The sequence below is a fragment of the Corylus avellana genome, chromosome ca8 (assembly GCF_901000735.1).
Source record: "Corylus avellana chromosome ca8, CavTom2PMs-1.0".
NCBI lineage: Eukaryota > Viridiplantae > Streptophyta > Magnoliopsida > Fagales > Betulaceae > Corylus > Corylus avellana.
This window is the reverse complement of record NC_081548.1, coordinates 6297281-6312543: the sequence shown is the minus strand read 5'-3', so window position 1 is coordinate 6312543 and position 15263 is coordinate 6297281. Positions and strand designations below refer to the sequence as shown.

The following is a 15263-nucleotide window of genomic DNA, read 5'->3' as shown; positions in this document are numbered from 1 at the left end:
AGATTATCTACAAAGATACCTTGAAGTTATGTAGAAATTGGATAAGAAGGAAAAAAGGACAATGATATCCATCCAATATCTAATCATTTTTGTAGCATTTGGATAAGCATGTCCAAGCAAGCATCGCAACAGGAAACAATCATGGCTAAAGAAAGAACATGCACCCAACATCTTAACCTACCTCCTCTCCCAATCAAAGAAAAAAGATGAAACCGACAAAATTGACCCTCTCTCTCTCTCTGTCTCTCTTTCTCTCTTCCCCATCTTCAATGCCTTTTACATCCAACGTTTGTGATTTCTTGAGTTGTGGGCTCCCCGGAACCAACGATCCCAGCTCCCATCCTCTGGGCCCTTTGTCCTGCACATCAACATCATTTTATTGTGACGACATAAACACCAATTATGACGACAACAACAATAATAACAACGACAATGATTTCTTACGACGGAAGCAGCGGATCGCGGACGCAGTCGAGGCTTGACATCAGCCTGTGAAAACGTACATCACGATGACAATGACAATGATTGATGATGATTATTATGGAAGAGGAACATACATACATACATACATACATACATACATATGAACTTACTCTTTGCATACAAGGGAAGATTCACCTATTGTGTCCAGTTTGTCCAGCTCTTCCTGTATGATTATTGATCATAAACTTTTGTGTTAGTTTTGTGGCTTTGTATTTCATGAACAAATTACATGTTGAAATGTATATATATATATATATATATATATGATGATGATGATGATGATGATGATGAAAGACGACCTGGATGAAGTTGATTTGGCTATGGAGATTGGATATGGCTGCTGCCATCCTATGCTTCCCAAAGAAACTCCCACAACCTCCTGCTTTTGCGTTTACTTGAGGATGATGATGATGATGATCATCATCAGGCTGCTCCACCTCTTTTTGCTTTGCTCCTCCCCCTCCTCCTCCTCCTCCTCCTCCTCCTCCTGGAGATGATGATGGCTGCAGCACATCCATCAGAAAGGCTTATTGGGAATGAAAAGAGGAAAGCACAGAGAGAGAGAGAGAGAGATCGAGAGAGAGTTGGAGACATGATTAAAGCTGAAAGTGGACCGAGTATAAAACGTTGAATGATGGAACGTGGAAGCAAGGAAAGTCAATAGTATTGTACAACCAATGAAATGAAGTATCCGGTCAAAAGAGGAAAAATGGATTTTAGTTTCCAATTTTCCAAACACGGCTCTTGAAAAAGAAATTCATTTCCAGACTAGAATGAGGTTATATTCAAAGCTTTTCTCATTATTTACTTATAGCATGTTCTAGATTGTGTTTGAGAAATAGAGCTTTTAAGTAAAAAAATATTTTTTTGATAAAAGTTTCATTAAGTTTTTGTTGCCAAAAGTGTGTTTTGTCAATTTTTGAGTATTTTGGATCCTTAAAAACGCTTTCATTTTTTTTTTTATTTTATCAAACATGTACTTTTTTTTTTTTTTTTTTTTTTTCAAACGAACTTTTTGAGTGTTAAACGCATTTTTAAGCTCATCAAATGCACACCAAAAGAGGTCCTTATTAGTGAGTTTCTGAATAAGTAATTGTTATAATATTAATTTAAGAGAAATAATTAGACACCATACTTTTATTTTATTGATGTGACACTGTAAATTAGTCACTGTTAAAAAGAAAAAGAAAATTCAAAAGTTAATTGGCAGTGTCACATTAATAAAGTGGAATAAAAGTGTGGTTTCCTAATTTAAATTAATTTTTTCCTAACGACTTAAAATTTTAATATAAATAATGATTTAACAATAATAAGAATAAGAAGGTGACCACATTACTGCAAAACCTTGATTGTCAACTTCGAATTCTCACACAAATTTGTATAATGATAGCAAATTTCTATCTAATGACAGGGAAGTACGCACTAATTTGTATGTTAAATTGACCTAAAAAGGGGGTTGAAATTAGCCTAATCAGCAGCCAAGCGCCCAACTAGGGCCCAAAGTCAAAGTCAAAACCCCACACATTAGCCGCCACGTCTTTCTCTCTCTCTCTCTCTCTCTGTTTCAGTGCGTGGCGTCTGGCGTGTGAATAAATTCTAATAGTTTTACGTTTTTTGAGAATGATTTTTATTGTAATTTCTTTACTCAGATTTTTATTGGAATAGACATAATGGAAAATATATTAAGATAGAAAGCGAATATATTAAGATTGAAGATTAATTAATATATATATATAAAATAAAATTAGCATTCATTCAATGTTAACAAAAATAAAAAATAAAAATAAACAGAAGAAAAGAAACAAAGTAATTGTTTCTTAATATATTTTAATTTTCAACTCAAACACCTATCAAAATAATTGTTTCTTAATAATTAATATGTTTCAATTTTTAAACAAAAATGGATCAATTTGATAACAAACTTAAAAAGCAATTTTTTTTGTTTTGTTTTGTTTTTTTTTTTTTTTTTCTCTAAAAGAGTCCAAAACTATGTTTTGAGAGAAGTTTGAATTGCCTATTTAAGTTGGATTGATAATAAGACCAAAAGAGGATGACTTTTGAGCAGGAATATGAATAATGCGTGTTATGAGAATGAGTAATTGATCAAGTCAATCTTCTCTTGACAAGGAAAGAAGTTGGGTCAAGCTTCTTCCTCCTTATTTTTGCTAATCAAATGATATATGGAGGTGGCAGAGCCACTCCCTTGGCCTTGGGGGTGGTTTTGGCCACCTCCAAAAACCATTTGTGGGTGGTTGAAATCACTCCCAAAGGCCTTGAGTCACCCCTCTTTGGCTAGGAGGTGGGCGAACCGGTCTGGGGGTGGATCGTCCACTCCAATGGCCAATGGAATGGTCCGACCACCCCCGAAACCCAAACATTTTTTTTTTATTATTTTTTTTCTTTTGGCCTTTTGGGGGTGAGGTTCGCCCATCCTCAGACCGGTCATAGGAGTGATTCGGCCATGCGGTAGTTTTGAACTACCGTATGTAAGCCTCGCCCTAGTCAAAATAACCTTTGGTTAGCGCAATTAAAATGCTTTAAAGATTTTCTAGCTCAAAGATTATCCAAGAAGTTTATTGAGCTAGTCATTTATTCAAAATATGCTTATTGAAAACGTTTTAGATTGCACGGGAGCAAACATAATAATATAGTACATGTTGCAAATTATTTTTCATCTCATCTCTCAATTATTATTTTTGTAAATTCACCATTAGATTTATAGGATTTACAATCAATTCACCCATCTATTATACTTGGATGGATAAAAAATGGAATGAAAATAATTTTATCATTTTTCATTATAATAACTTAAATTCATAGGGCACCCGAGCAATATAAAGTTATGCTATTTGTCATTTTCTTAGTAAATTCAATTAAATTAACAAAAAAAAAATTTACCGTTGGAATTTGAAACCAGGACTTCTTTAAAACTCGGCGATTAACTCACGAAAACATTAAATAAAATACTAAAAAAAAAAATCGTTAAATTTTTATTAAAAAACGAAAACAAAGAGAGAAACAGAAACTAGCCGTTGGGGGCCCCAAATTCAAACGCATAATCAGAGAGAGAAGCCCCATTAAGTAATATAAATAGCACTCAAAACCTAGAAAGAATCATCATCCTCTTTCTCTAACGCTCCCCCTCTCTTCCTCTCTCCAGAATTCTTTCTCTCCCTGTTAAATCTCTAAGAAACTCCTAATCTTGTTCTTCGTTTTCGTTAGCTTGTTGATCGATTCGTCTGCTTTCTACAATCTGCTTCTTGAATTTGCGATCTCAAGCGTCTTTTAATTTACAATCTGCCTCTTGAAGAGGTATGCTTGCAGATTTGATCAAGAAAGGATCGGGTTTGTGCGAGCGGGACGTGCGCCACTATGTGCGTATCATCCTCCGGAGGGTCTCTATTCTGTGCTTGAAAAAGGTATGGTTCATTGAGATTTTATTTCTTAAACCCGGAAATATCGTCGATGCTGAAAATTCTGTGCCGTTTGTGATCTCTGCTTATTTGCTTCAGTGTTTGTGTTAGTTTTCAGGTTGAAATTTGTTTTATTTATTTATTTATTTATTTATTTTATTAGCTTTTCATTTCATGATTCGATGCGGCCTCTGTGATCTCTGCTTTAAAATGGAAACTTTTTGGATTTTTTTTTTTTGGTTGCTTTAGGGCCATCAATTTCAAGTTCTTATTAAGTATAAAAGTTCAAGTTTGAGATTAAGGGGAATAATCTTCAAAACAGGGGAAAATCTTGTGATTTAACCTCATCTGAAATCGAGTGTTTTTGTTTATTTTTAATTATTCATGCAGTGGTCTTCAAAATGGGGAATAAATGAGATAATTTAGATTTTGCAAGTGGATAAGTTAATCTGGATTTGTTTGAACCGTTTGATCCAGAAAATATGAAACTTTGGAAGCTTTTGTTTTGTTTTTTTTGTTTTTTTTTTTTTTTCTGATAACTATCTGTGCTTGATAATATGCATCGGTATATATTTTTGAGAACAAAACACAATGGGCATGAACTATTGATTTCTTTTAATCCACATTGCTGCTTCTCTTTCAAGTTGAAACATATTCAAATTGATCAATGTTCTCCTTCAAAGCAACACAAAATAAGAAGAAATTAATTTTCTGATTGATTGGCATATTAAGGGCATTTACTATCCGGGAAATGAATTCAGGGAAATGCCATTTTAGGCAGTGCCTTTGATAAGTTATTAAAACATCTGAGTTGATTTGAAAGTTTATTCCTTGAAAATTTTCATTGTTTCATTTTCATTTAATGCTGTGCTGTATTTATATATTTGAGATTTCTGAGTAAAAGACAATGAAGAAATATTAAAATCTCAAAGAATATGCTATCTATGGCGGAGATATGGGGTTTTTCTTTCTTTCTTTCTGTTTTTTTTTTCCTCATCTGTTTTCATTTGTCAATGGTTGATATTTTTTTTTCCCTTTAGTACATTCTAATATACTCTTTGGAGGTTTTTGTTGGATTGTTTTCATAAAGAACCTTAATCAACCGAGTATAATGAATTTCACCCAAGTTTGTTTAAATAATTATCTGATTGTAATTGTATTAGAGAGAGTACATTCTCTCTAATACATATATTGCAGTTATTGGTATAGCTTTTCCTCTGTTTTCCTCTGGTAACTGTAGGAAACGCTGTCGCGCGCACGGTCCTCAAATTGTTTCATTGTGACATATACTAGTGAGCTTTGTGACTCCTCTGCAACATTTTTCAGGAGGCAGAAAACTATTTTGGTTGTGGGTATTGTAGCGTACAATCAGGTCTTCGTTGAGTTAGATTGATGCACAATTACATACAATAATGAATAATGTTAATCTTTCAGGTGGACCAGCGATGTAATATAATAGCTGCAATAAGCATCAAAATTTCGAAGTAGGTCTACTTTCCTTTTTTATTTTCTTTTGGTTTATGATTTCAAAAATTATCACTTGACTGGGTTCTTCCTATTGCAGATAAAGTTTTTGGTCCTGCTAGTCTAACTGAGACACTGTATGAGAAAGGAGTAAAGAATGTTGGGCCTCTCCTTTGATGGGCATCCATGGTAGCACATATCCGTTAATTCATTTATCTTGATTAACTTTTAGTTTTGTCTCTGAATTGAACAATCATTTGATCATATCTTACATTGTAGCAACCATTTTGGCATATAGATAACCTAGCAGTTGGAAGACATACACGATGCGGGGAATAACAGAGAAAGCTGTTAATGATATCTATAGGCATATCACGAATGTAAGCTCTATCCGAACATAATATTATTGTTTCCTTGAATCTGGACTCTTGTTGAGAAACCTTCACCTGCTGCTTAAATTTCTTCTATCGCTCTTTACATAAAAAAATTTCTTCTGATGCTCTTAGTAAGTCTGGTGACTTTAGTGGCTCTTAATTTCTTTTGATGCTCTTACGTAAGTCTGGTAACTCATTCCCTGTCTTCACACACAAGTGAAAGTACTCTTTATCTGATCATTTTGTATCATAGATGATACTTAGGTTATGACTAAACATGGAGATTGTACCTCCGTCCATATTTTGTTAATAAAATCATCTGATTTTCACCTCAAAATGCAATTAGGGGGTGGTTCGGCCACCCCCAATGGCCAAAATAGGGGTGGCCGGCCACCCCTATTGGCCAAAAATGGGGGTGGCCAAACCACCCCCAAGGCCATTGGGGGTGGTTCGTTAATTGCAAAAAATGGTGAAAATCTGTTTTATTAACGAATAAATGGATGGAGGTACCATTTTAGTATTTAGCCATAATTAGGTATCATCTTTGATACAAAATGAAACCTAGGTGAAAAAAAAATAAAGGCATTAAAATTCAGGTACCAAAAGGGTATTTAACCCTATTGTTAATCTGCAAAACTTTGTTGATCTAATTAGAAGTGAAAAAGCTTCACAGACACATTCAGATGGTGCTAGGCATAGGGAAGGACGCCATATTAACCTCAGCTTGATGACACTCGCAACAGTAATCAGAAAGTTTAGGTAAGGATGCTATACTATAGCATACTTTTATATGGAGAGATAGTCTACACATTTTAAAGCCTGCTTTCATCTTAAATATTTGCTTGTCTGTATTGATATTTTATGCACATTTTCCTTGGACAATTTTACATGTTACAAAGAGGGCTCTAGAAAAGAAAAACACATCTTCCTACCAGAGATTGAAAAAGGTTTGTCTTTTCTAGGTTCTTCATCAACCTTAGCTAGGTTGTGCCTAACTTCCGGGAGGTTCTTCTTCCTGTTGTTTTTCTATCTTTGCTAGGTCTTGCCTATTTCTTTCTTTTCTCTTCTGGAAGGCCTCTCTAAGCTCTTTAATGCTTCTGCATTTTTGATAGGTGTCAACTTCCTCAAGTTTTATAGTGTGACATTTTTCTGTTTATTCTACTGTCCTTTTAAACATAAATCTCTGGAGATTCTTACTGAAAATCACAATGTTTTCTTTGGTTAGCTCATCATCCAAGTTTTGGATGGAGATCTTTTCTAGGGGTATGTATGTCTTTAGGAGTCAGGTTTGAGGTGCTATTACGTAATACTTCTTCATCTTGATGTAGAAACAAAGGTTTCGGTGAGACATTCCTTTTAGGGAAAAGATTTGGAAAACTCCAAATGGGGGGGTTTTCGGGAGATCTAAGTTCTCCAGTATTAACCCTACTGTACGTATGGCTAAAGTCTTTCTGTTGAGTTCTCATAATGATTTCTTCATTTACCTAGCAATTGTTTCTCAATAGTTCCCCATCTAGTATCAATCAAAAGACAGGTAACTAACACATATTCTTGAGGAGCATGTAATCCTTGAATTCGAGCCTGGAAAGAGCTGAATGTAAAGAATTTAAATCCTTCTTAGCTTTCTTTTTTATCCAGTTCATATCAAAAAGTGAGATACGTTCTAAGGTGCTAGTAACAGCATGCACTCATTCTTTACGGGTCATCTCATAGAGCTTGGTGCTAGCAACAGAATTCTTAACAGACTTCGTCACCATCATTCTCTCAATTCTCAAAGGTGGTATACTAGTCTTAAAGCCATTCTTGTCTAGGTCATCTAGGTCATCATTAGTAATTCTACTAAATGAGGTTCCTTTTGTCTTGATACCTTGGGAGGTATACTTGCATTTTCCTATGAATCTGCAAGTCTGTCTTATGTCTCCTAAGCCTTGAGTGTAATCCTTCTTGGTTTCTCTAATGATCTGATCCTTAAAGTGTCAGTAAGGGTTCTCGTAATTTGTTATATGGCAGTTCCTAACCCCGTATTGATATTATTAACTATCTCATTCTTTCTTTTAGTCTGATTATCTAAAAGTTTCTTTTGGTTTTCTAGAACGGATGTTCCAAATTCTTTTAGATCTTTGACTAAATTCTCAAGGGTGTTTAGACAACTAGTAATTTGACTATTACTACTGCAAACTTCTCTGGAAAGTTTCTCAATGGCTCTTTTGTTCTCAATATCAGAGAGATTCTCTAATTGATTCTTAAGAAGACTCTCAACGACGTCGTGGGGATCGTCGGAGGGAACTTCCGCGAGTCCGGACTGTCGATGAGGTCTTAAGATGCATTTGAGGGAGGGATAGCTTATATAGCCTTGAGGGGCCGTATATGTCTAACCAAAAGGGTTTTAAGATACCTCCGAGGGACAGAACTTACCCTGTCTTGGCGGCAAGGTCTTCGGGACCATTGGAGTGAACAGCCATGGATCCGAACTGCCGTTATGTCTTAGGATACATCTGAGGGAGGAAAGGCGTATACATCCTAGAGGGGGTAGTACGTGTCTAACTGACATGGTCTTAAGATACCTCCAAGGGACAGGGTCACATTGTCTCTGCAACAAGCTCTTGGGGATCGTCGGAGCCAACCACCACGAATCCAGATGGCTGAAGACGTCTTAAGATGTCTTCCCTCCTACAGATACCTCTAATGGAGGAAAGGTGTATACGTCCTCAAAGGGTAGTATGTGACTAATCGACATGGTCTTAAGATATGTCTAACCAAAAGGGTCTTAAGATACCTTCGAGGGACATAACTTACCCTGTCTCGGGGGCAAGGTCTTCAGGACCATTGGAGTGAACAACCATGGATCCGAACTGCTGTTGAGGTATTAGGATACCTCTTAGGGAGGAAAGGCAATACGTGTCTAACCGACATGGTCTTAAGATACCTCAGAAGGACAGGACCTACACTGTCTCTGCAGCAAGCTCTTTGGGATAGCCGGAGCGAACCACCACGAATCCAGACGGCCGAAGACATCTTAAGGTGCCTTCCCTCCTACAGATACCTCTAATGGAGGAAAGACGTATACGTCCTCGAACTAATCGACATGGTCTTAAGTTATGTCTGACCAAAAGGGTCTTAAGATACCTCCAAGGGACATAACTTACCATGTCTCGGCGGCAAGGTCTTCGGAACCATTGGAGTGAACATCCATGGATCCGAACTGCCATTAAGGTCTTAGGATACCTCTGAAGGAGGAAAGGCGTTTATGTCCTAGATGGGCAGTACGTGTCTAATCGACATGGTGTTAAGATACCTCCGAGGGATAGGACCTACACTGTCTCTACAACAAGCTCTTGGGGATCGTCAGAGCGAACCACGGCCAAAGACTTCTTAAGGTGCCTTCCCTCCTCCTACAGATACCTCTAATGGAGGAAAGGCGTATACTTCCTCGAAGGGTAGTACGTGACTAATCGACATAGTCTTAAGATACCTCATTGGGTAGGAAGGTTTATACATCCTCGAATGTGTAACCAACTTGGTCTTAAGATACCTTCGAGGGCTACACACCATCTATGTGGCAAGGTCTTGCGGACTGTCAGAGTGAACTGCCGTGGATCTGGACTCCCGTTGAGGTCTTAGGATATTTTTAAGGGAGGGAAGGCTACACGTCATCGAGGGATTGTACGTGTGGTTATAAGATACCTCCGAGGGCCAAGACTTACACTATTATTGCGGCTAGGTCTTGGGGACCGTTGGAGCGAACCACCCCAAATTCTGACGGCAGATGACGTCTTAAGATGTCTCTGAGGGAGGGAGGGCTTATACAGCCTTGAAGGGTAGTATGAACTGAAAAAGTCTTAAGATACTTCTTTGGGACAGGACATACCCTGTCTCGGCTGCAAGGTCTTGGGATACGTTAGAGTGAATTGTCGAGGATCCGAATTGCCAAATATCCAGACTGCCGATGAGGACTTAGGATACATCCAAGGGAGGGAAGGCGTATACGTCCTTGAAGGGTAGTATGTGTCTAACCGACATGGTCTTAAGATACCTTTGAGGGACGAGACTTACCTCGTCTATGCGACAAGGTCTTGGGATCGTCAGAGTGAAGTGCCGTTGCTTCGGACTGCTGTTGAGGTTTTAGGATACCTCCGAGGGAAGGAAGGCGTATATATCCCTGAGGGGCTATACGTGTCTAACCGGCATGGTCATAAGATACCTCAGAGGGATAGGACTTACACCGTCTCTGCAAGAAGGTCTTGGGGACCGTCGGAGTGAACTACCCTAAATCCGGACGGCCGGGGATGTACGTGTCTAACCGACATGGTCATAAGATACCTCCAAGGGATAGGACTTGCACCGTCTCAGCGAGAAGGTCTTAGGGACCGTCGGAGCGAACCAGCCCGAATTCGGATGGCTGATGATGTCTTAAGATACCTCAAGGGTTAGAGGGCATATTCGACTTCGAGCAGTAGGATGTGTCTAACCGACAAGGTCTTAAGATACTAATCTAGGACAAGACATACCCCGTTTTGGTAGCAAGGTCTTAGGGACCGTTAGAGTGAACTGTCGAGGATTCTAATTGCCAAGGATCTAGAGTTCCGATGAGGACCTAGGATACCTCTTAGGGAAAGAAATGTATACGTCCTCAAGGGGAAATATGTGATTAACTGACATGGTCTTAAGATACCTCCAAGGGACAAGACGTGCCTTGTCTTTGCGGAAAATTCTTGGGGATTGTCGGAGCGAACTACCAAGGTTCTAGACTGCTAATGAGGACTTAGGATACCTCTGAGGGAGGGAAGGCATATACGCCCTCGAGGGAAACACGTGTGTAATCGACTTGGTCTTCAAATACCTTCGAGGGATAGGACTTACGTCGTCTCTACGGCAAGGTCATGGGGATCGTAGAAGTGAAATGGTGTGGATCCGAACTGCCATTGAGGTTTTAGGATACCTCTAAGGGAGGGATGGCAAATACGTTCTTGAGGGTTTGTACATGTCTAACGGACATGGTCATATGATACCTTTGAGGGACTAGCTTTACACCGTCCTTATGGCAAGGACTTGGGAACCGTCAAAGCGAACCACCCCAAATCTGAACGGCCGATAATGTCTTAAGATGCCTCAAAGGGAGATTTAGGGCTTATACGGCCTTGAGGGGCAGTACGTGTCTAACCGATATGGTTTTAAGTTAGCTTCGTGGGATAGGACTCACTCCGTCTCTGTAGCAAGGTCTTCGGGACTGTCAAAGTGAACTGCACCGTATCCGGATGACAGATGAGGTCTTAAGATGCCTCTGAGGGAGGGAGGGCTTATACGGCCTCGAAGGATAGGAATTACACCATCTTTGCAGTAAGGTCTTGGGGACTGTCGAAGTGAACTACATCAAATCTACACGATTGATGAGGTCTTAAGATGCCTTCGAGGGAGGGAGGGCTTATACGGCCTCGAAGGACAGTATGTGTCTAATCGATAACGTCTTAAGATACTTCTCTAGGACAGGACATTCTCCTTCTCAGCAGCAAGCTCTTGTGGACCTACAATCCAGACTACCCATGAGAACTTAGGATACTTTCGTGGGAAGGAAGGTGTATACGTCCTTGAAGGGCAGTACGTGACAAAAAGACTTGGTCTTAAGATACCTCTGAGGGACAAGACTTACCTTGTCTCTAAGGCAAGGTCTTGGGGACCGTCAGAGCAAACTACCGAGGATATGAGCGGTTGATGAGGTCTTAAGATACCTCATTGGGAGGGAAGGTTTATACGTCCACGAGGGGTAGTACATGTGTAACCTACTTGGTTTTAAGATACCTCCAAAGGACAGGACTTACACCATCTCTACGACGAGTTCTTGATAATCGTCGGATTGAACCGCCATGGATCTGAACACCCGCTGAGGTCTTAGGACACCTTTGAGGGAGGGAAGGTGCATACGTCCTCGAGGGGACCGTCAGAGCAAACTACATACGATACGGGCGGTTCAAGAATAAGGAGACCTAAAGGAAGCCACATTCTCAAAACTATTATGTATAGCGGCATCTGAAAAATTTAAAGGAAAAATGGGTGAGTTCAACAACTCAGTAAGTAGCCACAACACCAAGATGCTAAAAAAAAACATGCTCAGCAGATTTTATGACATAATCTCAGTTATGCTCAAATAATAAAATAATTGACAATTAATGCAAGAATAGTAAGTAAGTTATGAGATGTGCAAACACTTCCTTTTTACTTTTCTTTCAAAACTACTGTTTTACTCTTTTGACCCGACACCACAAATTTACCGTGAGCGACGCACGTTGGCTTGTCCCGAAGGACCTATATGCTCATCCCTCTCGTAACCGTCTTTCGGTGTGCTTGCCATGCTACCCAATGCGGTACCGATTGTCACTATAATTGTGTCTCGGGTTAAACATTCATAAGTATGAATGCACATATAACATTTTATATGATTTGTAAGCTCATCTGTAACTGTATGCTATGCCATGAACTTTGATTGAATAAATGTATGTGCAACATTGTTTTGTGTGTATATAAATTTATATGTAGCATTATTGGGGATTGGAAATTGGATATCATAAGGATTTTTGGATATGATTTTATATGCTTACACATGGGGTCCGTACACACACACACACACACACACACACACACACATATGGGTATTTTATTTAAAATTTAGACTAAATAAAATAAAGGACGACTCGACTCAACCCAACATCAAATCCAAGTAAAGGGACACAACACCAAAAACCACAACAAATGTTGGGGATTTTATGAAGAATCCACTTACATGATTTTTAATTTCACTTCCTTTTATATTTTAATGCAAAGTTTTATTCAATCATATACCATGGTGTAAGAATTTTATGTATAACCATGACAATGATTATAAATGAAAAGAGCTCTCAAAGTTCGTGGCATAGCATACAGTTACAGATGAGCTTACAGATCATATGAAATGTTATAAATGTTTAACCCGAGACGGTTACGAGAGGGTGTGTGCTACCGGCCAGGTGGCCTTCACCTAAGGAAGTTCCCAACCTGGTAGCTCTCCCTTGTGATGACAGGATGAGCATAAGGACCTATTGTGATGTCGGGTCAAACAGTAGTTTTGAAAGAAATGTAAAAAGGAAGTGTTTGCATCTCATAACTTACTTACTATTCTTGCATTAATTGTCAATTATTTTATTATTTGAGCATAACTGAGATTATGTCATGAAATCTACTTGGCATGTATTTTTTTAGCATTGTGGTACTTACTGAGTTGTCGAACTCACCCCTTTTCCCTTTAAATTTTTCAGATGCCGCTATACATAGTAGTTTTGAGAATGAGGCTTCCTGTAGGTGTCCGATCAAATGGCCTTATGCCTAGGACACATGGACCTATTGCTTTGCGGAGCCGTAGGAATTTTAGGGCCTGGGAGTCCAATAGGTTGCAAGGATCAAGCCATCGCTGTGCAAACTTTTGATTTTTTGTAGACTGCACAATTTTTGTTATTTTGTATATAGGAGGACATTTGACGCATGGGAATGCTATAACCTCCCTATTGTTGTCACTTTAGGTTATGCCTCCTAGCAGGGCTTATAATATTATTTTTGGATTCCCAGCTCATATGTATACAAAATCTTATAAATGTTCATATTAAAACACTCATTTTATATAACTTTTGCTCTTCCTATCTTTCCTTGGTTTAGTATTATGATATCTAATAATTATATTCCTTAATTGTTGCGATTTCCTTTTAAGTTCGCGTTTCCCCTATTCACCTTAATCGGGGGCGTGAGAAGTGTGGTATCAGAGCCAAGTCAACTATAAGTTTGACTTGCCTTTTTTTAAAAAAACCTAGGAAATAATGTGAAAACCCAGGCTTAAGTTAGATTGTATCACTACGCTTATGATTTAAATTTTTTTTGCAAGTAGTTAAATAGGAAACTCTAATTTTTGGCACGTTACGCTTCGAGTTACTCCACATTCCTCCATTCGATGGGAAACGAGATCCTATGGAGTGTAAAAATTGGCTGACCGACGTGGAAGAAATTTTGCTACTTGCAGGTTGCACGGAAGAGCAAAAAGTACAATACACTGCTTATGGACTGTCAGGTGAAGCCAGGCACTGGTGGACTGGCAAGAAGGTATTACTGATTCAAGAACTAGGCAGGGAGGAAGCAATCTCTTGGCTGCGATTTCAAAAAGAATTTCTCCAGCAATATTTTCCCAAAATACTCAAAGACGCGAAGGCTCGAGAATTCATGAACCTCACCGAGGGAAATATGACAGTTGCCCAATATGTTGGCCGCTTCAATGAATTGGCTCGCTTTGCTCCCTACTTGGTGGCGAATGAACAAAATCGAGTAAGGAAGTTTGAACAGGGTCTCAACCCACGAATCCATGAACGTGTTGTATGCTTTGAAATTCGAGATTTTGTGGAATTAGTCAACAAGGCCTCCCTAGCTGAGGAGAGTGTGAAGAGAAATGCTTTGGCAATGGCAGTAATACGAAAGAGAGCTGCACCCCCACCAAATCGAAAACCAAGCTGGATGGAAACAAAGATCGAATGGAAATAATCAGGGAGTCAAACCCATGGGGAATGGACCAAGTTCAGCCATCGGCGCGCCCTGTCCAAAATGTCAACGCCCTCACTACGGACTGTGTCGTACGGGGACTAACATGTGCTACCGATGCGGTGAAGCCGGTCACTTTACACGGGATTGCCCAAAGGCAAAAGGAGGTGCTGCATCACTACAGGCAGGGAATAATCGCAGACCACCCACTCAAGCCAATGTTTATGCCCTCACACCTGGTGAAGCAGAAACGGAGAATGGAGTAGTCATAGGTATTCTACCTCTCTTTATTGGCAAGGTTGTGGTTTTATTCGATTCTGGAGCTACTCATTCTTTTATATTAGCTAAGTATGCTAGAAGATTTTGTATTAATGTAGAACCAATGGAAATAGGAGTACTAGTATCCACCCTGATAGGCAAATCAGTGTTATGTAGGAAAATAGTCTTGGGTTGCCCAATTCTTATTGAGGGAAGAACCCTCACGGCTAATTTGATAGTATTTGATATGGAAGGATTCAATATTATCCTCGAAATGGATTAGTTATCAAACAATCATGCTATCATTGATTGCCACAACAAAGAGATAATTTTCAGATTACCAGCTGACTCTGAATTCAAATTTGTGGGAACCAAGGTGGACGCTACTCCACAACTAATCTTAGTGACACAGGCCAAACAATTATTACTAGAGGGATGTCAAGTCTACCTGGCATACGTAAAGGAGTCGCCTCATGAAGAGAAAAGAATGGAGGAGATACCCGTGGTGCAAGAATTTCTTGATGTCTTTCTAGAAGACTTTCTAGGACTCTCTCCTGATAGAGAGATAGAATTTTGAATTGATTTAATTCTAGGAGTTGCTCCAATATCCAAGGCACCCTACAGGATGGAACCAGCATAATTAAAAGAATTGAAGATCCAGTTACAAGAATTGTTAGACAAAGGATTCATTTGCCCTAGCGTATCGCCATGAGCGCCTGTGGTC

At 39.1% G+C, this 15263-nt stretch overlaps 2 protein-coding genes and 1 long non-coding RNA gene across 4 annotated transcripts; 2 read left to right on the top strand and 1 right to left on the bottom strand.

Moving 5' to 3' along the window:
- Positions 1 to 67: 67 nt before the first annotated feature.
- Positions 68 to 1124, bottom strand: LOC132190370 (guanine nucleotide-binding protein subunit gamma 2-like). The gene is made up of 4 exons (XM_059605342.1): positions 783 to 1124; positions 594 to 646; positions 445 to 489; positions 68 to 358 (listed from the first exon to the last, which is right to left on the bottom strand). The coding sequence occupies exons 1-4, from the start codon at positions 999 to 1001 to the stop codon at positions 277 to 279; spliced, it is 399 nt and encodes a 132-aa protein (XP_059461325.1). The 5' UTR covers positions 1002 to 1124; the 3' UTR covers positions 68 to 276.
- Positions 1125 to 3638: 2514 nt separating this feature from the next.
- On the top strand, positions 3639 to 6536 carry LOC132190668 (uncharacterized). Of its 2 annotated transcripts, none has more exons than XR_009441158.1 (5): positions 3639 to 3902; positions 5331 to 5380; positions 5461 to 5549; positions 5659 to 5740; positions 6408 to 6536. It is a non-coding gene; the product is annotated as an uncharacterized LOC132190668 (long non-coding RNA). The 2 variants fall into 2 exon arrangements; XR_009441157.1 differs by having other exon boundaries at positions 5640 to 5740.
- Positions 6537 to 13720: 7184 nt separating this feature from the next.
- LOC132190760 (uncharacterized) lies at positions 13721 to 14284 on the top strand. Its single transcript, XM_059605809.1, has one exon. The coding sequence runs from the start codon at positions 13721 to 13723 to the stop codon at positions 14282 to 14284; it is 564 nt and encodes a 187-aa protein (XP_059461792.1).
- The last annotated feature ends 979 nt before the right edge of the window (positions 14285 to 15263 follow it).